This window comes from Anser anser, assembly GCF_964211835.1.
Source record: "Anser anser genome assembly, chromosome: 3".
In the NCBI taxonomy this organism is placed as follows: domain Eukaryota; kingdom Metazoa; phylum Chordata; class Aves; order Anseriformes; family Anatidae; genus Anser; species Anser anser.
In genome coordinates this window covers 42,165,519-42,185,172 of record NC_139722.1, presented here as the reverse complement: position 1 = coordinate 42,185,172, position 19,654 = coordinate 42,165,519, and the positions used below count along the sequence as shown (strand labels likewise).

Here is a 19,654-nt window from a genome sequence, read left to right as displayed (position 1 = left end):
AACTTTTCCAGTAACCCAGAAGCCCTTCAGTAACAAAACCACTCCTGGATCTTACCTTGCTTGGGTGAGAACCAGAGTTTGCATTTTACTTAGACCAGCACTAGCAAGGATTATGGCTACACCTCCACAGTTCTGCCTCACCAGGTACACATGACAGCATATCTCCCATCATTGCTTGATTTACAAGATAGACTCTCTTTATAGGGAAGAAGTGCTGCTGCTGAGTGCTCTCCTGCACCAGTGAATTGAAATGTTAAAATGAATGTGATCGTATACAATTTGAGTTGCCTCAAGTTTTTCAATGAGATTCTTTTCTGAAACAGTACACACCTTTTATTTTTAGATTTATTACCTTTAATTTGCATGTACAAAATTCCAAGTAATGTTTGCCTAATTATTCTTCTTCTTTTTACAATTAACATTTGTTTAATGTTGCTCATGGAGGTAGTGGCAGATGTTATACCACCTATCCTTATAATCTTAAAAATATTATGTAAAGAATCAAATTGGGTCAAATTAAGTGGATTTAAAATAGATTAGAGCAAACCAATGTATTTAAATTATTTATTATATGAAAAAAAATCACCATGAGAATTTGGCAAAATAGGACAAAAGGAAAAAAAATAAAGTTGCAAAAAATATTTTAGAGCAGTTCTTTCCAACCTTTGATCTATAATAGATCCCTGGCAAGTCATCACACCTTGGTCAGTGGTCCATGCAACAGTCTGTCTTGGTAGAGTTTTCAGTTGTAAATTCCTTGGCAAGGACAATGATATATGTTAAAAACAGGTGAAGATTCATTGCACCCTCATTTATGAGCAATAGAAGTAGTCTACTACTAGGCTGAACATTTGTTTGTGATAAATTTCAACTTGTGAAACAAAATGGGAAAATAATTTAGTTGTATTCCTCCAATGAGTGCTTTTAATTATGATGTATACTCTTGCATACCCTCCTTTCTAAAGAGCTATAAAGTTTCTTAAATGCTTTTTAAAAGCAATCTTTTTGTACTGTTAACAGTTTCAGTGCTGGAGTACTCTGCCCCTCACGTTTATGGGTGTATGAGTTGAAGGAATGGTTACTAAATGTCATCAGATAAGCCTCCTGTTAGAAAAAGGATAATGGAATCGTAGCATGGTTCGACTGCCTAAACCTGCCGCCTCTGGTGTGCTGTGCGGGAGAATAAATGGCTTTCAGTCATGCAAACTAGTTGCAGACATTCAAATCCTTTGAACTCTAATAAGAAATGCACACTTACTTTAAATAGTAAGTGACTAAGCATATAAATGTCTTGATCAAGCCATCAAAAAAAAAAAAAAAAGAAGGATGGGGGTTCTATTTACGTTTTGTTATTTCTGTCTGAAATCTCTATTTTACTCTGTGTCTTTGCTTTGTAATGTTCCCTGCTGAGAAGGACAGACTGGAAACACAGTAGGGATCTTTGCCTTTTAAGTTGCTCTTTGCTTTTGCAGAGGGCTGTGTGCTGTAAGACCCAGTGTATTTGTCCAGTTTTGCTCAGCATGAGAGGAGCCTGACTATTTAAGAAAGGCAGGAAACTATTATTTGGTAATTTTAGCTACATTTCAATTGCAAGTACTGAAAGAGCAGACAGAAGTTTAAATATATGTCTTAAGGTACATGAATACAAATCAGTTCAGCTTTTGTGCTTTTTGACTCTGATTGGGAAATTTTGAAACTATCTTGAATGAAGGATCAAAAGGCTAATTCTGAGTTAAATTTGCCACAATTATGATTTCACTGGTTATGTTTGTCTGAAGTGCTTCTCTAAGATTCTTTGTCTCCTATTCTTAATGTTATATGTAACAGCTACTGTGATAGAATCAAACCATAGCATGTTTTACAAGCAAAGCTTGATTTTTTCTAATGCAAACCCATGCCCCTTTGTCAAAGTCAAAGGATACATGCTTTACATGCTAATTTTCTCTGCCAGGTAATATAGCTTCCATTCACTGTTTTTTTTTTCAGCATGACAAACTAAATGATATGGCAATTTCTGTCCTTAAGGCATGTTTTTTCTTTAGAAAGGTAATATATTGATAGAGAGTAGTACAGAGTCAGAATTTCCTTTTATCTTAGAATGGTGTGATACAGTGTTGTTTTAACTAATTCATCAACTTTAATCTGTTATTATCTTACCTCCAAGTTTTTCTCTCAGTTGCCTAAGATTCAACAGATTAACAAGAGTCATGTGGCCACAACTACACTGTGAGTCTAGTCCAAATGCTACTAAAGTAAAAGACACTCTTCATCAACTTCGGCGAGATTTAGATAAAGCTCATTGTTTTCTTGCTCTTTTTATCACTGCAGTACCCGACAACTGAAATAACTCTTCTAAATATCAGTGTCTTCAGATACTTTGCATTTCTGTTCTGAGAAAACATCCAAGCAAATATGAATATAACCAAAGTAAATTCTCTCTCTCTGAATTCAGAATGACTATTTAACTAGCTTTAATATTTTGATATGCAATGCTAAGTTTCACCCACAGTCCATTTTCTTTACATAGAGGTGGAGGCTTAGAAGAAGGTTAGACTGTCTATGAGGGATGGAAAAAAAAAAAAGAACTTGAATAAAATAATATGGTTGAAAAAGCTTCTGTTTTATTAGAAAGTTCTGGAGGACTTTTGTGATCAGTTTTTCATGTTGGCAGTGTTTGTAAGTGTGCCCATAACCTCAACGCTGAAATGAAGTCTTAATCTGTTTCCAGTTTGAACATTGTGTGATCTCCATTTTCTTCTTCGTTCTCCCCTAATGCCCACGTAGTTAAGCACTTCTGAAGCTGGCTTTCTAAGTTGCATTCATCTGCATGAGAGTGTTGTTATAGGCATGTTTTATGGATGTTTCTGCTTTGGGAACTGTGACAATAGCTGATAAAAATATTTCTAAATAGAAGTTTTGGAACACATCACATTTTTACTTTCATGGGTTCACAGCCCGCAACACAAAATATGAAATGAACTTGCATGCATGTTTCCAGTTATCCACCATCTAATTTTTCCTTGGAGGTTTTGTTAAATTCATTTGATCCTAGTTTTTTATCTGTGAAACTGGAAAAAAAAAAAGTGATTGTGCAGTTTATGATGTCTGCCCTCCCACTCTTTCTGCTTGTTCTATACCAGTGTTGCCTGTCCAACAAGTGTTCACACCTCATTCTTTCCTGGGGTTCAGGGTTTGCTAGTGGTTTACAGCTTCTTTGGGTTTCTCAGATCAGGGAAGAGTAACCTTTGCTCCATTAATTCCAAATCAGCTGGTTCAGATACCAGAAATATTTTAGTAGCCTTAAAGAAGAGCTTCTTCAGACATTTTTCCCTTGTTTAGGACTACTGTGGGCATTCAGTTGTTTCAAACCATTATTGTACTCTTCTTTGGTGAAAAATTATGCCCATTATATTTCTGTGGCCTTCTGTGTTAAAACATTGTGCTGCCAACTGCTGAGGTATTTGTAGCGTATGCTTGCATTCATAAAAATGCCACAAAATCGTTAATAGCACCAACTGAAGAAAAAGAAATTGTGAATGTATCTTGACTTTGCCACTGTAATAGAGTGGGTAGTTTAGGTGTTCTCAGCAACGTGTACTGCATATGACAGGGACAGAAAAAAAAAAATCAGAATAGTGGTCTGTGCAAATCTAAATCTTAATTTGTTTTGTTCTGCCTTAGCTTGTGGCCGTGGGTTCTACAAATCATCTTCACAAGATCTGCAGTGCTCCCGCTGCCCTACTCACAGCTTTTCTGACAAGGAAGGATCTTCAAGATGCGACTGTGAAGATAGCTATTACAGAGCACCTTCTGATCCACCATATGTCGCATGCACAAGTGAGTCAGTCATGAATTTAATAGTAAAGGACATTGCTTAACCAACCAGGTGCAGCCATTTGTAGCTGGTAGTTTCGGCTGACTTTTCCTATATTTGAAAGGTACATTTACTACAGTAAATGAAATTGAAAGGCAGAGGGGAAAAAAAAAAGTTGACAGTGAATATGGAATCAGCATAAATGTAATTTTCACATTTGCTTGATATAACATTGGAAAACATTGCATGTTGGGTAAACGTGTAACTCATTGTAATAGCATACAGGCATAGTTTTCCCATGGCTTTAAAATTGTTGCAGACAATATGCTTTATGTGATATAATACCTAAAAAGAGTAACATGAAAAGTAACGTGTGTGGATTTGAGCTTTGATTGAACTGTAATTGGATCTGGCTTAACCTTCCAACTGCAAATAGACTAGCCTGCACAGATTGGTGGTTCAAATAGTGAAAGTCTCCTAAATCCAAAGCAGCGCCAAATACCTATAAATCACATCAGAGCTCATAACAAAGAACTAGATGATTGGTTCTGTATGTTTAGAAGAAAGGAACAAATCCTACACTAGGAAAACTATAAAAGGCAACCTTTAAGGTACATTAACCAATCTTTTTAATTGCACAGAAGAGAAACATCTCAAGTCAGTTGCAGTAAATACACAGACAATGGTTAGCCTGATGCCTTAATGGAAAATAAATAAAGCTCTTGCCAAGTGAGTTCAAGGAAGCTTTTATACAGCTTGTAGTAAAAAGTAATGAAATGTTTATGTGAAGAAAAATGCTTCAACTATTTTCTGTCTTAGTAATTAGAATGCTAACTGCATGTCCCATGGTGGTTCTGTGCATGATGCTGGACTTTTTTGTGTGTTACACAGGACCTCCATCTGCACCACAGAACCTCATTTTCAATATCAACCAGACTACTGTGAGTTTGGAGTGGAGTCCTCCTGCTGACAATGGGGGAAGAAATGATGTGACCTACCGCATTTTGTGCAAGAGGTGCAGCTGGGAGCAGGGCGAATGCGTTCCCTGTGGGAGTAACATTGGATATATGCCCCAGCAAACTGGATTAGTAGATAATTATGTCACTGTCATGGACCTGCTAGCTCATGCTAACTACACATTTGAAGTTGAAGCTGTGAACGGGGTTTCTGACTTAAGTCGTTCCCAGAGGCTTTTTGCAGCTGTTAGTATTACCACCGGTCAAGCAGGTAAGTTTTCATCACTTATGAATCTCAACGCTAAGAGAAATTGGGAACACACAAACTGCAGATGCAGTAAATCAGGAGCATGTTTGGTGTGTTCTGGCTCATTAGTTTTTTCACCTTGCCAACTAGTTAATTTGATTTTATACTATTTCATGATAATCTGTTCTGTTTATTGGCCTCAGGAATTACTTCAGAAAGCGACATGAAAGACTCAAAGAAGACATATAGCTTTATTATTATTATTATTACACAACACTTTTTTCTTATGTCATTGTAAGTCATTCCCTAGTATTTGAAGAAAAAGTAGATGCAACAGTCTTATGCAGGCTTCATTTCTGAATCTTTTAAACCTATATAGGAGTCCTGGGTCACTGGAAGATGTTTTGGATGACTGATAGTTTTTTTGGTGTTCATGTTTTCCTTCGGGATTACATTTCTAATTTATCTTATATTTCCAGATATTTGATTATGAGATTCAGTGAGAATGTGATGATTATTCTTTGTTTCTTCTACTTATCATAATCTGACAGGTGAAATGTCAGGGAAAATAAAATCAAACTAGCGTATCACCCCAGGGGGATAAGGGCTTTAGTTGTCTGCATGCTGAGTTCTCTGATTTGGGATTTTGAAATGATAGGTTGCTTCTTCTTAAAAATCATAGGCCTCTGGATCTACTGTAGTTCACTGTAGGTTCTAAGAGAGGATATTAAAACTAAACTTTTGTCTCTTTTTTATCTTAAACCAAACATTAATTGCAAGATCTTGCTTCTAAAGAAATGCCTTAAAAGAAAACATGAGCTGAATAACTGATGTTTGCTATAAGAACAGCAGACCAATGTTTAGAAGGATATTTCATAGTTACATCTGGGGCAAAATTTTTATTGCGATCAACCTATTCTTTTTTTAACCATATATAATTTCTTGTAGAAGTGTTCCCTTACAGTAATGCTTGGCACTAAGGATAAGCTTACCATACACGGACAATGAACAAACAGGGAAAGATGTAGTTATTTAGCTACTTTAAAGATGGTCACTTAAAAAAAAAAAAAAAGTACAAGAAATTTACTTCAATTCACATTCCCCACTCCTCACCCACAAACCTAGGATATTTTATGTATTTGTTAAAGTTATTCCGGAATATTTATGGGTTATTTAACTTCCCCATAGTGCTTACCTGCATACCAAATCCACATTTCATATAATTTTGGAACCATCTCTGTGACTGAAAGGATTGCTCTCTGTGTTCGTTCAGTTCTTGAGGTTTCTGATGAGTTTTTGAGTACAGAGAACTTACCCTGAAACTATTCTTATTCCAAAGATTATAGTATTTTAGCATCTTGACTCTTCATCTTTAAAATAATTCTCTGTAATTCTTCAAATGTACACAGGTGGACAGTGTTCTGCTCCCTGCAGATGTCTGTACAGCTCTACTACATAAAGAGGATTTGGACTTTTTCCTATTTAGCTAAATCAAATAGGCTTTACTTCATGTTCTTTGATGAGTCAGTGGCACACAGTATAAAGGAAGAGACAGTATAATTCAGTGACTGGTATCACATCTTGGGAAGATGAAGAAGTCTTATTCAGAACTTTGGTGTGTTACCCCCAAGAAAATTCACTGTAGTTAATTAACCTGAGGTCTCATAGTCACAGATGCATAAGGTTTTTAAGGCAGGAGACATGATATTGTTATCCTGTGTTATGTTATACATGAGCTATATGATTTTACAAAATGATCCTTACGTCAAGTCCAGAGATGTTAGTGAAACTATAACTTGCATAAGACATCGAAATTGGACCTAGTGATTTCAAGTAATGGAAAGACATTCACCCACCTAGACAAGTTGTATAGGAACATGCAGCAGGACACCTGACCCTGTTCGCCCTGTTCTCTCCAATTTGCTGTGGGGTTATGCACACGCAAGCATTTCCCAATGCTGCAGAGTCCGAACACTGTCACCGTTGAGAAAAAGGGTCCTCGTACAGCTGAAGCTTTGTCTATTTAGCACTTCCGAATATCAGAATTTAAATGCTTCCAGTTGGGCATATAAAAGAAACATACATAAGAAACGTGTTTTGAAAAAAAATGGCTTTAAGTTCTCTTTGTTAGTTTTCTCTTTCTTTATAATGAAGATAACCCTTATCTTTCTTCATTAAGTACTTTGACATTTACTGATTAAAAGTGCCATATATTGGCACATATATAAAAGTGCCTATTTCACCTGAATTACAAAATTCATGTTAAAGAAAATACAGTCTTTCAGAACAAATGCATTCACAAAAAGGAAAGACTTCTTTTACATTATTTTTTGTAACAGCATGTTGTGGATCCTAATACGGATTTCTTTGGTTTCTCAAGGAGGAAAATATTTTAGGTGGAACAGATTGATGACTATAATTGAACAGAAAGAGACTGGTTGCTCAAAGGAGACTGTTATGCTTCTGTGCTTCTATTTTATTTTACCACAGAGAGAAGGAAAATGTTGGATTTATTTATAGCCAAGTAAACTAGAGTTCATGCAGCTCTCATTTGTTACTATGTGACTGTTCAATAGTTTTGGCAAAAATGAGTTTTTCTATGCCCATATTGCTTTTTATGTGTGTAAATGTGTCTAACTAAACCTTCTTCACATGTTATTATGCTAGCACAATAGGTGGCTATATATAATTACTAGGTTCACCAGTTGCACAGAGACTTGCAGTGAGATTTTCCCTTTGTAGTTTTGTTTTAATTGAATTGATGCTTTCTGGTCATATTCACAACGTTCAAATAATTTTGTAATGATAATAGGAAATTATTGATAAAAGAATGGGGTTATGGGATATATCCAGTGTTTTTTCACCTACATATAACAAGCTTCTGATGTGACAAAGGGAACGTGTCACAGAAAAGAACCAGATGGTTGATAAAAACAACAACAACAAAAACCCACCTATTTGTATTTGTAAAAATAATATAACAAAATGACTACAGGTAGGAAGGTAGCATTTCACATTGCTCATGTACATAAATATGACCTACCACTATTCATTTCCCTGTGTTAAAGTCTTTGTGACTAGGCTATCAGTTGTCATATGGCATATTTTTATGCTGCAGCCAAGAACCATGAGGCTTTTTGTTTCACTGTTTTGTATTTTTTTTTGTTTTTGTTTGTTTTGTTGTTGCTGTTTAGTTTTTTAGACAAAAGCGTAAAAAAAATGAGCGAGAATCGGGGCAAAAGATTAAGTGCCCTAAGTCCCCAAGGAGTAAACCATCTTATTTCATATCTTGCCCATCTAGCATCATATAAAGAACACAGGATGTCATCCCAGTAATGCAGCTGGTCTATATGTGAACCCCTGCATCCTTATAGAATTCAGATTTAAATGTGACCAAGCCCTAGTTACAAAAGGGGGATGTACTGAAGAGCTGCAGCTGGCAAACAGCTGACAAACACAACCTTTGCAAGCTTATTGAATGGTTGTTTATGGAAGATAAAATTTGCCACTTCCCTGCTAGGATATTCATCTTCAGGTGGTACTGGAAGTTCCTTTTGATCTGTCAAATTTATTTCCAAATTTCACAGTTCTTCCATAAAACACTCGAAAGTCTAAGGGAAATGTGTAGGTTTCACAACAAATGAATATTTGTCAGATCTTGGCACTCACACTTGTAAATACTGAAAAAATGTTTCAGTAATAATTGTATAATTTTTCTCTTGACACATTTGCAAATATAATACATTTTTAAAACTATCTTTCTACATCCTTTCCTCTGAAAACTGAATAGACAATGAACTGGTCTCTGGTAAGGGGTGATATTCCTCCATCCTACCCGGATTCTGTAAAAGATTAAGATGGGTTTGATGAACCTTGTCATTAAGCAGGGTCTGAGAAAATTTAAACAACCATACTGAGCCAGTTTGAATTGTCTTTATTTGAAAGAATTGTCTTTACTAGAAAGAAAAAAACATATCAAAGCATACCCAAGGAGACACTCATCATGTCTTATTACCGTAACCAAACATGACAAACAAAAGTTAAAATGTCTGCTCCTAAGCCTGCTCTCTGTCCTTATGCAGGGAACAGTTTCTAATGCTTGCTTCTTCACAGCAAGAGAAAAGTCCCCCACAGCACTGTTAGCTCATGCTGCCCTTTCAGATGCACTTAATGCTGACAACTTGAAATGGTTAGAAAAATGGATTCATTCCATAATTGAAGCATAATCTTTAGTCTTAAGATCACTGTTTTTAGTAACAACTTATTTTGTATATGCTGATTTCCTTTCCCTTTTTTTGACCTCTTAGAGTTCATATTTTCTGGCCTTTCCCTACAAGAAGCAGATCCCAAATCTCACACATGTGCAAAACAAAACAAAACAAGAAACCAAACAAGACACCTGAATCTTTCAAAGCTGTATTATCCCAACAACTTGAAGAGAAAAACATCACCTGCTATAAAATCACACGTATTAGCAGGAGTACAAGTGATTTATATGGCAAGAAGAAATGAATGAAAGCATGTGATGGGTTCTGCTTTTCTTAGGTACTTCAAAAGTCTTTCTGAACAGGAGAGATGCTTTGAATTTCCCTGTACTCAGATTATCCTTTGCTCATTGCCGCTCATCATTTTTCTCTTCTTTGCTTCTGTATTCATTTTCCTCAGCTCTCAATTATCTCTATGCATTTTTGAAAGTCTCCTCTGTCATAGTCTCCACACTGTTGACCATCTGTTTGCTTGCTGTTCCCTGTCAGTCTCACTTAAGCTTGACTTTTCTTTAGCCATGTGCTAAAGCAGAGGCAGCAATCAAGATTTATGCCTGTGGTTTTCCCGGTCACTTTGACCTCACTGTTCAGTGCTAGTCTCACTTTTCTCCTTTCCCCAGACCATTGTAGTGTCTGCCCATTTTGCCTCCATGTTGTTTTAATCTACTTTCATCTATGCCTTCCATCCAATGATCATGTCTGGAGGTACATGATGGCTTATTATAAATAGCTTCAGTGTTCAACTGAACACTGTTGGTATGTTTTCCCATTTCAATGGACTTCTTTTGGCTTCAGGTTTCATTTGATTTCCTGCTAGTGACTACTTTTTGAGCTATGCTTCATCTTCCAGCTTTCAACCACAGATCAGCTTTCCCACATTGATAGGATTACGTTATCTGTATATATACTCCAAACCATTGCTTCATTTAAAAATAACTCCAATTATAAAAATCATGTTTTTCTTTTCTTTCTAACCAAACGTTTTCCTGTATTTATTTCCTATAGAAAGACAATTTTTAAAGCTAATTTTTCCTAACTACTTGTGTTAAATTGTGGTTCTTAGAAACACATATGTTACAATGATGGTTCTTTGAGCTTACATTTTGCTAACTTTATTTAATGGGAGCTACAAAGATATCAGTGCCTATTATTAATAATATTTAAGATACATTCTAATCTATTTTAGCTTTTTTCTGGACTAGTAGGCAGACAACATAGTTCTACTGTAAATGTTCTGCACTCCATGGCCACCTAGTTAAAAGGGTAAAATTAAAGTAAAAATGAACATGTGGTAGTTATTATTCCTCTAGTTTTTATATGTCCTTTTAATACATTTCAAAAATGGATTGGTTTATTTCTGTGTACTAAGACTGTCTGTTGGTCTCAAATCACATTACCCTAGGCTAATAATGCAGATATTTTGACAGGAGGTAGTTTGCCTGAATTAAGCTGATGGATAAAAACTTAATAAGAGTTCCAGTCTCTGTATAGCAAATACCATCAGATTGGTGAAAACAATTTGTTCATTCACTGATTATATCAGGTCATATTTAATGCAGTGAAATCCACAAGGTTATAGAGATACTGTAGAATTGCTAGGTTGGGCATTATTGTAAGATTAGTTCTATTTTATTATTATTTATTTGGTTTTTAGGATTTTCACAAAGAAGGAAACTGTTATATAGACTATAATAAACTATGGCATATACGATACATAGTTTTGACAATTTTATGCATATATGTAATATGTATATATATAGATATATAAACTTTAAATAATAAGCAATATGTCTTAAAAAAAAAAGCTTACCACAGAATAGTCCATTGGTAGTATTTGCTGTTTTCTAATATATTTAGTTCTAATTTGTTCTAATATTTTTCACTGAAAGATAAGGAGAGAAAGCAAGAAAACAGATGTTAGCTGTGTTGCTTAGGGTCTGATCCTGCACCGCTGAAGTCAATGGAAGTTTTGTCATTGACTTCAATAGGAGCAGGATTTGAACCTTATGCTCTATCAGAACACAAAGGAACCAAAGCAATGGGCACTTTGTCATCCTGAAATGAAACTTCATATCACATTTTGACTCTGACTGTAGCAGGTTTTTGCACATCAGTTTGTGGCTGAATGACATTTGATTTTTTATTCAAGTATACTAGAAATGTGATTTAATTTGTTTTTCAAATGGGTATCAAAACTCCCCTGTACAGCTGTACCATAAAAGTTTTTTAGAAACAGATATCATTTTTTGCCAAGATACTAAGAGAGTTCTACTAGAGACTGTGAATTTTACAATATTTAGAAATAAACATAGTAGGAATCTACAGTAGAGCTTTCAGCTACATGAAGACAAAGTAAAGCTTCAGCTTCACACAGCCCAAGCTCTGATTTAGGTATAGACAGATCAAGTTGCTAGGTATGTTAAATGTTTGGTAACAACCTGCTGGGAGGAGCATAACAGCCACAGGGCTGTTACTTTCCTGTGCACTGAACTATTGAAATAGCAGGTTATGTCATCACAGTCAAACGTGCTACTAAAGCAGACTTCCACCAGTTACAAAACAAGTAACTATGTACTTGAGGAAGAAAGTGATATGAAGTACAATCTGTCCAAAGAAAGGAGAGATTTGTTTGCCAGGGTGAAACAGGAGACTTGGAGACACTTTTTGTTCTAACGTTACAAATATATACTGAACATCTCCTCAGATGGACATCCCCTCAGGTACTGCAAATGTCTTTTTAAAAATAGTGATGAAAATCTAAACCTAATCCTGAAAAGAAAAATGTGTGTGGTAGCATCACATTTTCTATGACTGTTTCCAGAAAGGTTTGTGAAATAAGAGCTCTACTTCTGACTCCTGCTAGGTGAGTTTTTAGCCTTTTGCTTTTTCTTTCCTTCATCCATAGTTAGATTGCATCTCATGGTGGTAGGTCCTTTTAGACTGAATGGGAGCTAAACAGTACGTGTGCTTTATTATGCAATTTGTGTAATGCAATTTATTATACAGTTAGTTCTGTAAAGACCTGGACTAACTCAAAGACTTTCAAGATACCTGCAGTTCAAAAACAAGAAATTGCTCGATACAATTATATATGCTGATACACAGTTAGTGTAACTAGTTATCTCATGTGCAAAGAAAGGTTTCACATATTTGATTTTGGCAGCAGAACTGCATCTCCAGATCTTCCTTTTTCCACTTCCAGTTAACTGTAGTATGATATCTGGATGAAGTATCTATCTAAGTGCTGAACACCACCAGTAGGATTTCATGAATGCAATGCTATTTATTTGGTATACTGGCCAAATATGTCATTCCTTTTCCAAAATAATTTCATGTTGATGACTATGAGAAGTAGGTAAATATCTGTTCTGAAACTTTAGAATTTCCTTAGGAATTTCTGTTAGGCAAAATAGTAGGATGATTATATATAGGCCTAAGAATAGGGGAGAAGTACAGTGGAGAAACTGGCAAAAGGGAAAGCCTGTTCTGATCCTGTCATAAATGTTCTCAGAAATGTCTTTAGTTTGTTTGGTGGAGGTTCTTTTTTCTCATTTGTACCTAATAGTGATGCTTGCCTGTGATACTAATAGCTTGCCTTATAAAAGCATGGTGAGGATTTGCTTTTCAGTATTTACAAAATAGTTTTGAGCTCCTTCAATTAACAAAACTGAAATCATTATATCAGTACATCAGAATAATATAAACTACTTAAATTAATCTAACAAAAACCGCTGTACTCAAGAGTTCTAAGAATGTATTTCAGTAGTGTAATTTATTAAGATGTTTCATCTGTTTATGTTGCCTAGAAAGAATACAAAGGATTCAAAGATCATAGTTGTTGCGAAATAAGACATTAGATATTTTGACCCTGTATTTCCTAATCTTTGATGGTTTCTTTCAGACCTGTTGAAGAATTCAAGTCCCATTGTCACTAGAACAAACAAAATCCTCGAAGTGCATAGATGCTTTTCAATGAGAAATGAACACTATTGAAAGGTGCTATTGCAAATACATAAGTGCCATCATAACTGAAATGCTAATTGAGCTTGTATGTACTAAATTAAAAAATTCTTCAACTGTAACATCTCTCTAGAGTGAAACATTTGATGACAGCATGGCAATGAGCCAGCCCACTGTAATGATTCCTGTGGAAATCTTTAAGAGAGAATACAGCTTATAACAGGGAGAGCTAAAGAAGTTTCTCCATTAAGCTTAAATGATAGAATAGCTAAGTGTGCAGCTTCTATCTAGATGGGAGAGATTACTCACATTGGTGCCTATTTAATAGCTGAAAGATCTTTGTGGTGAATCTATCACAGCTAGTGTAGTTAGTATGCCAAAAACGTGCTGTGTGAAGGGGCAGTGAATGTCTCAAATCAAGAGCTTAAAGCAAGGTTCAGTCCACCACTTAGTGTTGAGGTTCAATCTCATAATTAACTGTCTAGCAAGAGTCGCCAAGTATATTTGTCCAGCATTTTAAGACAATATATTTCCAGTCTGATTTATATATGTGTTCTCATTAGAAATATAGTCAGAGATTCTGCTGCTGCTCTTTCAGGACAAATCATATTTTATTCGGCTACTTACTTTTTATTTGTTGCATATGCCAGCAAGCCTACTTTATTTATTTATTTATTTATTTATTTATTTATTTATTTTAGGAAGAAAAACACAGTTTTAGCTAACCAGGCTATTAGGTGAAAAAATACAAATCTTTCATTTCTGGTCCACGGCCTTCCAGCTGTTTTGGGGAGTACTGATAGCCCAAGAATGGGTGGTTCACTTCTGGCAGGCAAGGGTGAAGATAGCCAAGCTTGTCTGGAAAGCTAGAGCAAAGTAAAGGTCCATGAAGAGCTGGGCTTGATCCTCCTAATGCTAGTGGGGTAGTAAGAAGAGAAGACATAATAGTGATAGCCATTGCTGACTTACCAGTGATGACATCTCCACGGGCAGCAGCAGATTCTCCAGGTTCTGGAATAGTCCCAGAAATTAGTACGACTAGACAATTTTGCCATCTCTGACATTTTGCTGACCTGCGTAGTTTCTTTGGCTTTGCTTGTGATACAAACAGCCCTGGCTCCATGGGTATGTTCCTAATTGAACAGTTATATCTACTACTCTTTAATTTATGAATTGTTTTGTGCAGTTTGGCATTTTTGTAGTTCTTTACTAGTATAGTCAAAATATATCATAGTATCTATTTCTAGAGGAAATTCTTAGGGCAATTTACTGAGGAAACCATGGTTGAAGCCTGCAAATTGACTACAATAAAAATGTTGTCCTCAGTTCAATAGTTAACGTTAAGATAGGAGATGCTGATTATTTTTTTCTTTGCTTTGTTAGTGATGAATGGAAGCAAATTTGATGCAGACAGCAGTCTGGTGGAATGATGCAGAGCTATCTATGAAAACACCTGTACTAATCCACCAATGCAGTAAATTATAGCTACAAGCAAAAGACATTGATCCAAGCGGATCATTAACAGCTTTAACCAACTGATCCAAGTAATAGGGTAAATGAGAGAATGTTATCAAGATCTGATTTTTACAGCTGTCAACTACAATTGTTAAAACATGGTAACCACTTTCTCTCAATTTCAACCATTTTATGACTTAAGTTTAGTATATGCTACTGTGGGCAGCCAACAAGGATCAATTAAGTGGTAAAATACACAGGAAAAAATTGCCCAGCTATCATGCACTCCATTTACCAGGAGGTCAGTCACAAAGGGAGAGATAATTGCTGCAAGCCAGCAAAATTAATCGGGGATGAGCCAGAAAGGATGATGTATGTTCTGTGACAAAGTACGTGACAGAGATGTACGCACAAACCTGTAGCTGCTTGCCTTGTTGAGGACACAAGGACAAGAGAAGGAGACCTGTGAAAAACAATTAGCGTGGCTTCAGAGTGAGCAGTTCTTAATTATCCATAACATGTCGACATCAGATAATTAGTGTCCCAATTTTTAACAATATTTGGTCATTAACTACAGTAGAATAGAGAAGATAAAGAACAGAGCCATTTGTCTGAGCTATGTGTTACATAACTATGTCTGCCTGTGAACATAAGTCAACTAAATCATGTTCATGAAAATGACACAGAAATCTTCTTATTGTTCAACCGATATAAATGTCCTAAATTCAAATTATAACAAACTGCATTTTATGTTTCCAGAAGGTAGTTTGTTAAGACTGTGATAGCAACCTACAAAATAAAGCAGGCTTAAATGACAGCTGTAATTTAAACCCCCAAACTTGCTGATTTTTCATCTGTACTCTTAAATTTTCAGGATAATCTACACAGCAAGCAGGATAATTCATATGACTTAGGCCATTTTAGTATTCATGCTAATATAGAAAAGGCTATTTTTAATTCAGTTTCCTAAAGAGACCAGGCTGTGTGAGTGTGCTATCTGTGTATCTCTTTGGACAATTTTCTTTCATCTCCTTTCAACATTTTTTGATCATTTTTAACTACGTTTGACAGAACGGTAGAAATCTTAGACTCCTACATGAAGTTAGCAGTCCAGTGAAGACCTGTACCATACTGAATGAGATAAATCCTGTATCGGATGTAAGTGAATCCACTTGAAACACAGAAAACTGTAAGAAAATTATTCACAAAACTGCTGGAATTTTCTAATGTTAATGAAAGAATTCTGAAAAGTGCAAAATGGGGTGTTTCTTATCTTTCTTCCATCTTCTTTCAGCTATGTAAAAGCACAACAAGACAGAGGATAAGAGGAGGAGATGCACATACACATATATATGCATATTTGCAGCTTATTTTTGTTAATTTCTCTTCTACTGTATTTTCCAGACTTTTTAAGCCAGATCTCACTTCCTCTGAACTGACCTGTAAGAACAGGTCCTGCCATTGTTATTCATAGCTTTTCTTTTTAAGAATGGCTCTCCTAAACTTTCACCTATGCTTCAACAGTTCATAGTTGTACAGGATTGTCCACTGAATCCAGAGTTTCCACTCATGTTTGCATTTACAGAAGCAGACCCTCAAGTTTCTGTATCTTCTTTCTCAGACTTGCTGATGGATGTGTCTAGCATCTCTCCTTCTGATAGTCTCTGTCATCTAAGTGTTTCTCCTTTTTGAGTACCGCATTTCCTACTGTGTCACAGAGTGCTCATTTTTCTTCATAGCACCCAAGCTCTTTTCATAGTAGCAGCTGAGTCAGCAGGCCAGATTCAGAGCCAGTAAACTCGGATGCTTATGTGGAGAAATGCCATTTACTTTGCTAAAGAGTCTATTTAAGTTCATAGAGTCTCTAATCAAGCCTGTGAAATGAGGAATTCAGTGGTAATATTTCAGAGCCAATGCTCTAATGATCTGTCTCTGTGGACCTCCTGTGGAATTATTCCAAATATTCCCCTGTGTAGCTGAAATCAGAATTTCACCCTTAGTTCTAAGTATTTGTATTGCAGCTTAACTAGCAATGAAAATGAAAACCTGTCATTGTTCTTTATATTGTGTAGATTTAATCTCATGAAACATTTTAGGACTAAACATTCTGCTCTTTGATGTTGGCATTAAACATTAGCATTTAAATCTTTGGTGGATATTTACATTGTTGTAATCAGTGGAGATTGATAGGTTTCTTTAGGGAGTGATTTGGAACAGAAGCCAAATTTAGGAATTGTGCATTGACTCATCCTTAATTACAGAGGAAGCTTTAGATTACCTTCCCTATTTAGTCACCTAAATTAACTGCCAAAAGTAAAATGCCATGAATGCCCCCTTCCTCCTGCCCCCATATATGCAAATGTTAATTTCTGCCACAGTGTTAACAGTAAATATTTACATGATTCTTTTTATTTTCAATAAAATACTTAACAAGTACATTAAAATATAATTTATTGTCTTCAGGATTTTAAGACTCCTTAAAAAATAGTTTGCTAGTTCTAATAGTAATTCAAGTTACTAAGACTGTTTGAAGCTTTTTTACCATTGGCAGAATTAGCTGAGATATTTAGTGAGGATATGCACGTACAGGTGTGTCTTTAGGGTTATTTCATTTGATTACAGTTTATAGCACTAATGTTAAAAAGTTTCAAAAATGTAAATTATTTATTCTATGCTTTCTTTCTACTTTAATAGCAGTTAAGAGCCTCCATTAGGTGGGCTGCAGGTGCCTTACAGTTTATCTTACCTACAATAATGCAGTGATGACCACCCATCAGCATTATATACATTTGTGTAGGCAATAAATTAGCTGAGCCGTGCAGTGGCACAGAATAATTACAAACAGATAACCTTCCATGAGCAATAAATTAGAGTAAGTGAGCTCCTTCACCATCCTCCTGGGAGCAGTTTTTCAACCTTTGCCCTAGAAGGTACCTCAGGCTCCCAGAATATTATCGCGGTTGTGATGCTTTAGAGAGTAATTTCTAGATGCCAAAGAGTAAACTACCTTTCGCACCTTTGCTGACTACAGGAGAAGTAAAGGATGGAGGTGATCTCTCAGTCAGAAAAGTCTCATCCTGCTTAGCCATTTATAAATCAAAACCAAGAGCTCAAATGCTCCTTGGATACTAGCAGACAGGCAGTGAAACCCTAAAGCATCATGCATTCCATGTTTACAAAAGCTATGCCCACACAAATAAGGCCAGGGTCCATGGTCAGGGCTAATGCTTGCAAAGTTATACCTGTTTATCTCCCCAAACTGTGTGTCTACATTGAGGTTTCCCACCAGGGAAGAATCTCGGCCCATTCTAACTGTAGACTCGTGTCTGAACATTGCCTAGCAGGGAGGCAGCTAAACTAAATCCGTGCCCAACAGGCTAACCATGCTAATGAACTAACAGCATGAGCAAACGTGTGTGTATACCCCATCCTCAACTCTACCACAGTTTAGTTTAATAGTTTAAGCTCACTAAGTTTACTGAGCTGTATTTATAGATTAAGAGGTCTATAAAATTTAACTTCTTGGAAAGTACTGTAATAGGCTAATCTTAAAGTGACAAAACTATGCACAAAATCAGCAAAAACTACTTTCCTGGGGGAAACACCACAGCTGCCAAGTATGGTGAAGATAGTGAATGGTTACCAAGCCTCTTTTCTTATAGACTCCTGTGAATACAGAATACTTATGCAGATTGGGAATAGTAATGCTCAGTGCCACAAATTCTGTTTTGAAATTTGTTTATGGTTTAACATTGGATATACAAAAAGGGTTTTGGTTTGGACTTCATATTTTCAAAGTTTACATTAGTTTTCAGTATTCATTTAAATTTTCATTTCAACAACTTGCTATGAGGCCTAGGGAAGGGAAAAAAAATCAGAGGACACAAAAAATAGTTTAGAAGTTATTTATGAAACATGCAGAATTGTTGTTTCAAAATCTGGGAAAACCTTAATTATATTTTGGAGAGAAGAAATTAAGTAAAGGATTTCAAAGGTCTTCTTGCTTATTTGTGCTCTGACTCAAAGGCAGTTTTAGGTTTTTCTTTAAACCTGGTAGGCTTCTAAGGCCTTCAAAATGGCTATTTACTGCTTTTAAAATAAAGAAAAGGATAGAATAAATTTTCTTTTCATTTAACTTCCACTGAAAAGTTAGATCACAACCTAAAGAGTTGTGATCTCAAAAATCCATTGAGATAAGAAGGTAATTATTCAGTTATTCATTTTCGCACATTTTAATCATCAAATTTTACATCCAAAGAAAGATAGTTTTGACATTTCCTCTAAAATCTGAGAAATACTTACTCATGTAAAATTTTTTTTTTTTTCAATTAGGGAACAAATGCTTAGAAATTTGCACAAGCAAGCAATAAAATCTGACTTGATCCTCTATTTTTTCTGTGTTCAGAAATGCATTTAGTTGAATGTTTTCAACTTAATCAGTACATCTCAAGGGCACCTTTGGTGTAAAAGGAGTGCAGTTTGACCCCTGTCGCTTTATAAAGAGTCACTGATCTCCATTAGACTGTATATCCCACTGGGTAGTATCAGTTGCCCTTTTGTTATTGTAAGCTCTTTCTCTTACTTTTACTGTTTAAATAAATATATTGAAGTTAAAGAGTTAATGACAAATTCAGGAAGTCTTGACTTAATGGTGATGAAGTGAGACGTATTTTGTGCCATTCAATGTACACAATTTATAACCCCGTTTGATTACCGCAGCATGTCCTCCATTTATAAGGATTGCACCCAGGGGACTAGTCAACTTATTAATTCATCACTTGCTGCCTTTTACGGTTGCAATACTCCTTTATGGGATACAAGCAGAGAGTTCTTGTAATCCGAAAAGTGCCAGCTGACTGGTTCCACTCTAGCTGACCCTTTGTCTGCAGGCACAATGCTGATAACTTCTCTAAGGGTTCCTCTTTCTCAGAGGCTGCATTACAGTCCTGCCTTTTGT

General features: G+C 35.8%; 1 protein-coding gene across 12 annotated transcripts in view; it reads left to right on the top strand.

The window, feature by feature from the left end:
- Positions 1-19,654, top strand: part of EPHA7 (EPH receptor A7) — a 166,507-nt gene that overhangs the window by 52,862 nt on the left and 93,991 nt on the right. For 10 of the 12 annotated variants that reach the window (XM_083828318.1, XM_083828313.1, XM_083828316.1 and 7 more), the window contains 2 exons: positions 3,682-3,837; positions 4,706-5,041. In XM_083828318.1, the coding sequence (XP_083684444.1) occupies positions 3,682-3,837; positions 4,706-5,041 (492 nt within the window). Of the gene's footprint in view, positions 1-3,681; positions 3,838-4,705; positions 5,042-13,183; positions 13,279-14,625; position 19,654 lie in introns of those variants that run through there. The other 2 variants (XM_083828310.1, XM_083828311.1) reach the window with 2 other exon arrangements.